At 50.0% G+C, this 11,069-nt stretch overlaps 1 protein-coding gene across 2 annotated transcripts in view; it reads right to left on the bottom strand.

Moving 5' to 3' along the window:
- Positions 1 to 380: 380 nt before the first annotated feature.
- Positions 381 to 11,069, bottom strand: part of CA14 (carbonic anhydrase 14) — a 28,862-nt gene continuing 18,173 nt past the window's right edge. The window contains exons 4-11 of one of the 2 annotated variants that reach the window (XM_081841288.1): positions 10,333 to 10,475; positions 6,175 to 6,270; positions 5,949 to 6,015; positions 4,367 to 4,524; positions 3,718 to 3,844; positions 2,261 to 2,281; positions 1,432 to 1,516; positions 381 to 1,120 (exon numbers count right to left, since the gene is read on the bottom strand). In XM_081841288.1, coding sequence (XP_081697414.1) covers positions 1,051 to 1,120; positions 1,432 to 1,516; positions 2,261 to 2,281; positions 3,718 to 3,844; positions 4,367 to 4,524; positions 5,949 to 6,015; positions 6,175 to 6,270; positions 10,333 to 10,475 — 767 coding nt within the window. In that variant the 3' untranslated portion in view covers positions 381 to 1,050. Of the gene's footprint in view, positions 1,121 to 1,379; positions 1,517 to 2,260; positions 2,282 to 3,717; positions 3,845 to 4,366; positions 4,525 to 5,948; positions 6,016 to 6,174; positions 6,271 to 10,332; positions 10,476 to 11,069 lie in introns of both variants that reach the window. The other variant, XM_081841289.1, reaches the window with a different exon arrangement.

Below are 11,069 nucleotides of genomic sequence, written 5' to 3'. Positions count from 1 at the left end.
AAGGTCTCGTAGCGCTAATCCCAAGCAAGCATAAAATGAGCAAAGGTTTGGACCAGCTGTCCTCCAAATCCACGTTTATATCCCCCAATATTCATCCATTCCTTCCATCGATATAGGTGGCAAACCTGGTTCTCCCCCCTCATCTTTTAACGCACACAACAAACTGGTGAGGTAGGCCGACAGGCAGCTACCGGCCTAAGTTCACCCATTTTATGTCCAAGCAGGGATTTCAACCCAGGTCTCTTCCCGGTTCCGACACACTAACCGTTACCCCACACTGCCTCCCCAAAATAGATTTGTGCCCCATCTCCCCTTGTCTCACCACCTCCCTTTCCCCCACCCCAAATCCAAAACAGTATGCAGTCATTGGGGCAAAAAGAGGGGAAGGGACTTTTATTTCTTTTATAAAGTGGTTAGATGGAAACGATCTGCTCAAAAGAGGACTCAGTCTACATCTGTTTGCAACTGGCTCCAGGAAGAAATGTGGCGTGTATGTGTGGGTGTATTAAATCCATGAAAATAACAAGAATGTATCTGATTCTGGGGTTTTTTTTTTTTCCCCGGGTGGAAAGAAATCGCAAACTGGACAAACCCAAAACTCTTTGTACATCTGTTCCTTGTCAAACCTAGCAGACTGCCAAAAAATTTTCTTTTTAAACAACCTGGATTTTCCTCCCTTCTTATCAGCCTTGCTCCTCCAGATGTTGACCCTGTAAACTTCCTCAACTCGTCGGTTGCACTGGCTGATGGGAATCGGAGTACATTATCTGGAGGGCAGCTGCTTGAGAGAAAGGCCGCCCTAAATTCCTGCCCTCTGGACAAAGCAGAGGTGGGGAGACCTTTGGCGACCCGGGTGCTGTCGAACTACAACTCCCGCCAAGGGAAGGGGGTGGGAGTTGTAGTTCCTCAACATCGGGAGGGCCAAATTTCTGTGGCCTCATCCACTGCCCTTCCTGGCCCTGCAAAATGCGTAATTTGTGTGTGTGTGTGTCAGGGCAAAGGAAGAGGAGATGGTTCAGAGGGAGCCTGTTTGCGCCACGAGTCAAGGTGTCAGTCCAGAACGGCTCGCCGGGAAGAAGACGTGAAGACGACGCCCTTTTGTTCCTGCATCCTCTTCTCCCTGGTTGAGAAGGAGGGAGGGCGAAAGTCAGGGAGGCAGCAGAAATAACTTCTTGAGATTCTACAGCAGCTGCTCTAAGGCGCCGGCTGAACTACAATTCCCATTGTCACTTGCTGAGCCTAATGGGAGTTCCCCAGGCCTGATAGGCTCTTAAGAGGCACCACAGCCCTGACCCCAAATTAGCACCCATCTCCTTGGGGGGGCATGTCTGGGGTACCACTTGTTGTTTTTTTGGCATCAAGTTAACCAGGGGGGATACCTCCTGCCGGAAGAAGGAACCAGCTCGGCCTCAGTCTGTGTCCGCATCTCACCGTATTCTCTTCGCCACAATCCAGCCGGCGAGGAAAATGCCCAGGCAACCCAAAATCACCCCGAAAATGATGGCCACAATCTCACCTGGAAGGGAGAAAGAGAGAGAGCGAGAGAGAGCGCCATTCATGTTTCTTCTTCTGAATATTTTAGACTGTCTCCTACAAACCTCTTAGAGGCCTTTTGTCCTCATAAGCGGTGTATAAATTCTGTTCAATAAATAAAATACAGAGTCCCAAGTTGGCCAGGGGCATGGGGTGGAATGTGCGTAGTTTCCTCAAAGAGGACTAGCGCAGTGGAGCAGCTGAAGAGGCTATTTCTTTACATACTTGCTTGAAACTCTGAAGAAGAGAATGGAGAGCGCTGTTCTCTCTCTCCTGGGATATAGGAAACTCTCCTTTCTGCCGCCCAGCCACCTACGTAGTTCAGTTCTGAGAACACAATTCTCCTAACCCTTCCTGGAGATGTCAGAGGTGGGGACTGAACCCAGGACCTCGTGGATGAACAGCAAACGCTCTTCCACTGAACCAGGGCTCTGGGATGTTTAAATAAATATTAAAGTATTAAATAAATATTTCCATTTGCGGTCGCCTCTTCCACCCTGCCACCTCAATGCCCCATGCCCAGACTCTGCAGGATTTGTGACCATCCCCAGGCCGTGTCTGGCTCCCTCCAAAGCCCTTTCCCAGCCCCCACCCTCCATCCCATCATGTCAAGCCACCACCCTCTGCCATTCTTGCAAATTTCACCACCCCGCTGGTAACACCTCCAGGTGACCCCTCCATAGAGCATCTCCGTCCATCCCGCTGAACGAAGAAGAAGTTGATGTACCTGCAGAATATCCTGGTGGCCCTGAAAGGTAAAATGAGGAGAATTTTCAGTGTTCTGATACATTACATATATGATCTCTTTCAGCTTCTGCCTTCTGGAAGAAGGTAAAGGTAAAGGGACCCCTGACCATTAGGTCCAGTCGTGGCTGACTCTGGGGTTGCGGCGCTCATCTCGCTTTATTGGCCGAGGGAGCCGGCGTTCAGCTTCCAGGTCATGTGGCCAGCATGACTAAGCCGCTTCTGGCGAACCAGAGCGGCACACCGAAATAAAATCACACATTCTACTCATGTGAAAACACCAGGCAGGTCCCATAAATAACCCAGAGATGCATTTTAAATAAAAGGACACATTCTACTCATGTAAAAACACGCTGGTTCCCGGACCGTCCGAGGGCTGGATTTAGAAGGCGATTGGGCCGGATCCGGCCCCTGGGCCTTAGTTTGCCTACCTGTGCTCTTAACAAATTCAGGACCCATCACCTGTACCCAAACCTCACTGTGCATATTCCCTTTGTGGCTGCTGGGCTACCTTTGTCCACTAGAGGGCGGCACCTCCCTGCCCGTTTCCCCCCCACCATTCCTAGCTGGAGACTTCGCCCAGAAAGAGGAATCATTGCTAGTCTCTCAAACATCTTCTCCCGGAGCCCTCAATTACCAGCTCAGCGCATCGAAAAATCAACAGATTTGCAGAGAAAGAAATGCTATCCCCCTGCTAACTGCTGCAGGTAAAGCTGCTGGGAAAGGCACAGTCGCATGGCCCCGGTTGAAAAGTTGGCAACCATGATGCACAAGGAAGGGCCGTTACGCCAACTGCTCACTTTATTTATCTATTTGTTCCTTAACGTCTCTGCCCCCACCCCACCCCGTCCTCCCATCAGAGTGAAACCTTTGGCTACTGCGCGGAAGACGGAGCGAGCTTCTTTTCTCCTGCTCCGGAGGGTAGGACTCGAACCCGTTGCTTCGAGTAACAAGAAAGGAGATTCCGACAAAACATTAGGAATAACTTTCTGTCAGGGAGAGCCATTTGACAGTGGAACCAACTTCCCTGTGAGGTTGTGGACTCTCCTTCCTTGGAGGTTTTTAAGCAGAGGTAGGGTGTCCATGTGTCATGGATGCTTGAGCTGAAATTCCTGCGTTACAGGGGGTTGGACTAGATGACCCTTGGGTCCCTTCCAGGTCTTCGATTCTATGATTCTAATTGCTCGATTGCTTTGCATGGGAAATTCTTCCCGCTGCTCCATTGTGTGGTTGTAGGGGCTGCTACCTTTCCTTGGGTTGCTCACCAGCCCCCCCTCCTTTTACACCTCCCCAAGGTGGGGTTGTGGGGAGGGTTGGTGAGCAACTGGAGGGAGAGTTTTGCATGTACATCTCCTCCAATATTTATCCAACTTACAGAGACAGACAGAGAGATTATGTGTGTTTAAGCAGAATTTTCCTGCACAAGAAGTTGGCACTCACCCACAGGGAAAGAGGCAAGAACCACTCGGCCATTCAAGGATTGCGGAGCCCGGAAATTATCCACGAGGAGCTCTGGGTGGGCTTCACCTTCCGCCGTACTATAGACAGATTTCTGTAGCTTCTCTAGCTGGAAGAGAAGAGGTAGATAAAGGTGAACTTGTGGCAACCCTGTTTCTGTACTGTGGGAGGAGGAACTCTCCACCTGTCCCCCCAAATAAATCTCTGCTTGTTGACCCAGAGTCACCCAAGGAACTGACCTTTCCATAGTTAAAAGCCCGCTCCTTATTTAATCCCCTCAAACCCTGTGAGATAGGCCAGGCTGAGAGGCTGTGACTGGCCTCAAAGCCACACCCAGCAAGCTTCATGGATTTGAACCTTGGGTTTCCCGGGTCCTAGTCTGGCACTCCAACCACTATGCCACACCGGCTCACGAGCTACAACCCCCAGGATTCTCTGTGGCTGTGAAATGGGTACAAAACCAAGGGTAAGGTAAGATTCTGGCATTTCTGGGGTCAGGCTAGAGGACCGCTGGGTCCCTTTCCCATGATTCTAAATTTCCAGTGCCACTCTTCCCCACTCACCTAGCACTGAACATCGCTCTGGGTTTTCAGGGGTGAGCCTAAGGGTTTGTGTGTGGCAGAGAAGGTACCTGGGCAGCCGAGAGCTGGACGGGCTGGTGAAAGACAGTCCACAGCACGCTCTGGAAGCACGGCGGGGTGGTCAGAGAGCCATTGTAGCGGAAAAAGTGGCCCAAATGTACTGGCAGGAGGTCGCGGACGTTGAATGGGGCAACAGTGGTTTTCTGTTCTGTCCGGGAGATGTGAGAAGAGGAAAAAGGAGGAGAATGAAGCACCCATACCGCAACAGGACAGCTTCAGTGGCTGTTTATCAGCTCCATCTGGTACACAGGATGAGACCCTCCCTGCCCACAGTCTGTCTTGCCAGAGCGGTGCATGCTCTGGTTATCTCCCGCTTGGACTACTGCAATGCGCTCTATGTAGGGCTACCTTTGAAGGTGACCTGGAAACGACAACTAATCCAGAATGCGGCAGCTAGACTGGTGACTGGGAGCGGCCGCCGAGACCACGTAACACCAGTCCTGAAAGACCTATTGGCTCCCAGTATGTTTTTGAGCACAATTCAAAGTGTTGGTGTTGACCATGAAAGCCCTAAACGACCTCGGTCCAGTATATCTGAGGGACCGTCTCCACCCCCATCATTCTGCCCGGACGCTGAGGTCCAGCTCCGAGGGCCTTCTGGTGGTTCCCCTGCTGCGAGAAGCAAAGCTACAGGGAACCAGGCAGAGGGCCTTCTCGGTGGTGGTGCCTGCCCTGTGGAACGCCCTCCCACCAGATGTCAACGAGAACCCACAGCGCCACCCGCGTCCCTACAATTCTCTGATTCTATGTGTGATGGACTGGGACTCGGACTCAGGCTCGGGCTTGGAACCAGAGGAGTCTCAGTCCGCACCAGATCCTCTGCCTCAGGTGGCAACTGAACCAAGCCTGGGGCCTGATCCTGAAGAGCCCCAGTCTGCACAGGTTCCCCTGCAACAAGCACCAGCTGGGCCGAGTCCGGGGCCTGAGCCTGCCCTGGCTCCAGATGCAGGGATTCCCTCGTTGCCTCCAGCTGGGCCATCGCTTACAGCTGCTCCACTGCCGGTTGGGTCAGGGGAGGCTGAGACGGCCCCTGGGTCTAGTAACCCACCAACGTCTCCCGAGCTGCAAAGACTCAGGTCTGAGAGAAGGAGAGACCTGAGTACTCAGGAGGTGAGTCACCGGGGGATCAGGACCTGCCGCTATCCCGACAGAGATAAAAGGCTGTCGGACCCCGCCCCAAGTTGCAAGAGCAACATTGCTGTTTGCCAGAACCTGCCTGTGGATCTGGTGCCTGACCTTGCCTGGTTTCTTGCCTTGGTCCTGTCGGACTGACTCCTCGTGGAACCCTTGGATTCGGGACCAGACCTGGACCTCATTACTCGGGTTACCCCCAGGCCCAGCACACTGTGTGCCATTAGCTTGATCCAGCAGGGCTTTTCTAATGAAGCCTCCAGCTCCAGAGGCAGTCTATCGTCATTCCTAGGTGCTTAGAGGTATTTGACCACTGGGCGAATGGGATGCTGGACTAGACGGGTCCTCCTTTTTCAAACGCTGCTCCTTTTCACATTCCAAATCCCATTTCACACACACACACAACCTGCCTGCCCTGATTGCTCTAGAGGAACGATTCACCTGCGTACTGGATCTTATCCAGGAGGTCCAGGATGTGATCGTAGGCAGGGTTCTCCGCATCGCCGGCCTGCCAGACACATTGGGGAGAGAGGAGACCGGACGGGTGAGCTATTGTTATTTACTTATTTCTGTGATGCCCTGAGAGGTCCCTGCCCCAGAGAACATACACAAGCTTCATATGGGCAGCTTTTCGGGTGCATTGTGGCTTTGCTATTGTAACGCTTACCTCCAGGAAAACGCCCAAGACCGCCAGCCCATCTGGGTGGTGCATTGCCAAACTCACGTTGCTATACTTCTCTGAGTTGTAATGGACAACGTGAAGCTGAGAGAGAAAAAGAGAGAGAGAGATTGAGAGAATCAGGAGATCTAGTGCATGTGGCTTAGCTAGGGCCACAGATCACCTGCGATTATTATTTCCATTCTTGCACTGTAAGTCACTTTGTTGTAAACAAAAATCTGCCCTTTTCATAGAATCATAGAGTTGGAAGAGACCACAAGGGCCATCGAGTCCAACCCCCTGCCAAGCAGGAAACACCATCAGAGCACTCCTGACATATGGTTGTCAAGCCTCTGCTTAAAGACCTCCAAAGAAGGAGACTCCACCACACTCCTTGGCAGCAAATTCCACTGTCGAACAGCTCTTACTGTCAGGAAGTTCTTCCTAATGTTTAGCTGGAATCTTCTTTCTTGTAGTTTGGATCCATTGCTCCGTGTCCGCTTCTCTGGAGCAGCAGAAAACAACCTTTCTCCCTCCTCTATGTGACATCCTTTAAATATTTGAACATGGCTATCATATCACCCCTTAGCCTCCTCTTCTCCAGGCTAAACATGCCCAGCTCCCTTAGCCGTTCCTCATAAGGCATTGTTTCCAGGCCTTTGACCATTTTGGTTGCCCTCCTCTGGACCCATTCCAGTTTGTCAGTGTCCTTCTTGAACTGTGGTGCCCAGAACTGGACACAGTACTCCAGGTGAGGTCTGACCAGAGCAGAATACAGTGGCACTATTACTTCCCTTGATCTAGATGCTATACTCCTATTGATGCAGCCCAGAATTGCATTGGCTTTTTTAGCTGCCGCGTCACACTGTTGGCTCATGTCAAGTTTGTGGTCAACCAAGACTCCTAGATCCTTTTCACATGTACTGCTCTCAAGCCAGGTGTCACCCATCTTGTATTTGTGCCTCTCATTTTTTTTGCCCAAGTCCAATACCCTTATGGGGTATCCAAGAGCCCATATAGAGTCCTTACATAGGTTCCCTATTGGTAGGAGAAGATAACAGAGGCCAACCAGAGAATATTGAGAAGCAGAGGAGCTAATAAACCTGATCTTTATTGATCTGTTGCAACAGGGTGCTCCCCTCACCCGCAGGAGAGAGGAGGAACCCAGAAAATTGGCATGCAAGGCCTTATAAAGACTTTTGAAATTGCCCCCCTGTAGATCAAGACCACCCCCAGAAACATCATACATACATCACAGAAGGGGTGTAACCTAAGACTAACCCTCAGATACATCATACCTACATCACAGAAAAGGCGATCTAAACAGAAATTTGAATGTTGTTTTTCTCCTCTTCTTGTTTATCTCCTGTCTGTCTGATTGGATTGCCTGGGGAGCCTGGCCAGTCTTTTGTAATGATAAATACTTAGTTCCTGGGCCAGGTCACAGGCTCACACCCTATTCATATCTTAAATGTGCCCTTAAGACAGGATTTGTGAAGGAAAAGACAATGGGGAGGCTTTTCCAGTTTGACCTTGCAGAGAAAACATTTGCTCAGTTTAGGAATCAAAATGGTTCCAGGTTGGCCTTCCTGTACTGATCTATGCATGTGCTTGGTTGGTACACTTATGAACATTATCATACATCTAAGACCATAAAATTCCTATCACAACTTTCAGGCACTTTTGTGCAAGAAGCAATAGATAAATGTAATAAACCAGCAGCTTCAAACCTAGTGATGCTCGGGAATTCTAAGAAACAAACAAACAAAATCGGTCCAATTTTTTGAACCCGGGGCAGTTTTGAAAGCGGTGCTTAAAACCGGCGCACTTTCTGCGGTGAAAATCAGCAAAGGTTCTGAAATGAGCAGTGAAAATCAGGACAGTTTTTAAACTGGTGGTTAAAACCAGCGTGCTTTTGAAATCGGCGGTTAAAATCAGTGCCCGCTTCGACGGTCCAGTCAGCCATCTTGATTTCAAAATGGCGTCCAAAAACACGAGAAGAAAGCCTGCTTCCCGGTCTCAGGAACCGTCGTATGATGTCACCGGCAGTGACATCTTAAGGGGCGTCCAAATGCACTGCGAACAAACAGCCTTCCATAGCAGGGAAGAAAATTACAGTGGTGCCTCGCAAGACGAAATTAATTCGTTCCGCGAGTTTTTTCGTCTTGCGATTTTTTCGTCTTGCGAAGCACGGACTTTGGAAAAGTTTCAAAAATCACCAAAGTCTTCAAAAACCTCAAAAAAAGCTACCACACCGCGTGCTATGAGTTGCTCCTCGAAGTGAATGCAAGGTTTTAAGAAAAGGAAACAAACTTGCAAGACAAAGGAAACAAACTTGCAAGACGTTTCCGTCTTGCGAAGCAAGCCCATAGGGAAATCCGTCTTGCGAAGCAACTCAAAAAACGAAAAACTCTTTCGTTTTGCGAGTTTTTCGTCTTTCGAGGCATTCGTCTTGCGAGGTACCACTGTACAAGGATGAGCCGTCGTCCTGCCCCGGGTGCAAAAATGTCCCACAGCAGCCCTATCCCCCCCACCCAAGGCGTTTCTGATTCCCTCAGCCCTTGTGGCGTCTGCTGTGAGTTTTAAGCCGGTTACCCATCTACTGCTGCCATGGCTGGGTCAGCCCAGGTCTCCTTCAGCGCTTGCTCTGACAAAAGAACTTCAGCCATTTCCCTCCCTTCTTTCTTCCCGCGCTCTTAATTCTCACTGTCCCGGGTTGCCCTCATTAATCCCCCACCGCCCCTCCGTGAACTGGAGGGATCTTAAATCCGGCCAAAGTCCTCCATCTTTCTGGAGCAATTACACAAATTTGCAAACATGGCTCGGCCTCCCATTTCAGGGCCTGAAGCTGCTCAGAGGAGAGGAAGGACGCTAAATCTCCTGCGTCATGCTTTTTCGTCGCACGCTACCTGGTTATATTTTCTACGAAAGTGCAGTTTTGTAAAAATAAAAATAAAACAAGTGTGTGTGAAAGAGGGAGGGAGAAGTGAACTTGTCAGTTCCAGTGTCCTTCATCTTCAGATTTTTCCAATCATAAGTTCAGTGTGGTGAAGTGGTTAAGAGCAGTAGACTTGTAATCTGGTGAACCGGGTTCGATTCCCCGCTCCTCCACATGCAGCTGCTGGGTGACTTTGGGCCAGTCACACTTCTCTGAAGTCTCTCAGCCCCACTCACCTCACAGAGTGTTTGTTGTGGGGGAGGAAGTGAAAAGGAGGTTGTGAGCCGCTTTGAGACTCCTGAAGGGGAGTGAAAGGTGGGATATCAAATCCAAACTCTTCTTCTTCTCTCCGCATTCACTTGAGAATCTATTTTTAAGTTCCCCGTGAAAATTCACCGGCAAAGATTTAGCACCGATTTCTCCTGATTCATACGTTTTTAGAGAGTCCGTGTGGTTAGAGCACTGAAGAAACCAGGACTCCAATCCCTGCTCAGCCAGGAAACTCAGTGTATGACCTGGAAGGAGGTGTGGGGTGGAAGTAGTCCCTGCCTCTCAGCCTGACCTACCTCACAGGTTGTTGAGAAGGTTAAATGGGGAGGAGACATGTGTACGCCACCTTGAAGTGTGGGCCGCAAGAATAAATAAATATCTGATAAAACGAAATAACTACATGCAATTTTGCCTAACATGCTTGTTTCTGCAAAGCCTCCTCAAGTTAAACCTTTTTGCGTGTCATTTCCCCATTATATCAATTTTTGTGCGTACTTTAGTATATATACTTTAGTATATATAGGGACGCGGGTGGCGCTTTGGGTTTAACCACAGAGCCTAGGACTTGTCAATCAGAAGGTTGGCGGTTCGAATCCCCGCGATGGGGTGAGCTCCCGTTGCTCGGTCCCGGCTCCTGCCCACCTGGCAGTTCGAAAGCACATCAAAGTGCAAGTAGATAAATAGGTACCGCTCCAGCGGGAAGGTAAATGGCGTTTCCCTGCACTGCTCTGGTTCACCAGAAGTGGCTTAGTCATGCTGGCCACATGACCCGGAAGCTGTACACCGGCTTCCTTGGCCAGTAAAACGAGATGAGTGCCGCGACCCCAGAGTCGGCCACGACTGGACCTAACGGTCAGGGGTCCCTTTTTTCGTATATGCCTTTTCGTACATGTGACTTGGCTGCAGAACTACAGTGCAAAATTTGGAGGAGTGTGAATGTTTTGCTCTGGCCTACTTACTTCTGCCGGGAAGGGCCTTCCGTCCATCTTGTGCTCTGACCCTTCCAGGCTCTCCTTACTTCCCCAGTGAAGGTGCAGCTGAACAGCCGTAAACATCTTGGGCAAACCGTGCAGTTGCATGCTTGGGGGCAGAGACATCTGCACTGCAAGAGAGAGAGGGAGAGGGAAAGAAGCCACAAGGTCTTCAGTCTGGTGGTTGCAAACCCTCCAACCTTCCTCCGACGAAAACAGGGACGTCCCATTCCATAATGATAATTCTATTATTTATACCCCACACGTCTTACTGGGTTGCCCCAGCCATTCTGGGCTATATACAGTCATACCTCAGGTTATGAACGCTGCGGGTTGCGCATTTTCGGGTTGCGGACAGTGCCAAACCTGAAAGTACCGGAACGGGTTACTTTCATGCTTGCGCAAGCGCAGAAGCACAAAATGACATCATGCACGTGCACATAAGTGCATCAAGCACATGCTGTGGGTTGCAAACGTGCCTTCCGGGTCATGTTCGCAACCCGAGGTATGACTGTATATAAAAACATAATAAAACATTAAACATTTTTTAAAAAAACTTCCCTATACAGGATTGGCTTCAGACGGCTTGGGGGTCAGATAACTGCATACCCTCCAACATTTTTCCAAGGAAAATAGGGATGCCCTAAGGAAAAGCGGGACATTCCAGGATCAAATCAGAAACCGGAACAGCTTCTCTAAATTAGGGATGTCCCTGGAAAATAAGG

The sequence above is a fragment of the Podarcis erhardii genome, assembly GCF_964252035.2.
Source record: "Podarcis erhardii genome assembly, chromosome: 15".
Lineage (NCBI taxonomy): Eukaryota > Metazoa > Chordata > Lepidosauria > Squamata > Lacertidae > Podarcis > Podarcis erhardii.
The sequence above is the reverse complement of the archived record's forward strand: the minus strand, read 5'-3'. Positions and strand labels throughout refer to the sequence as shown.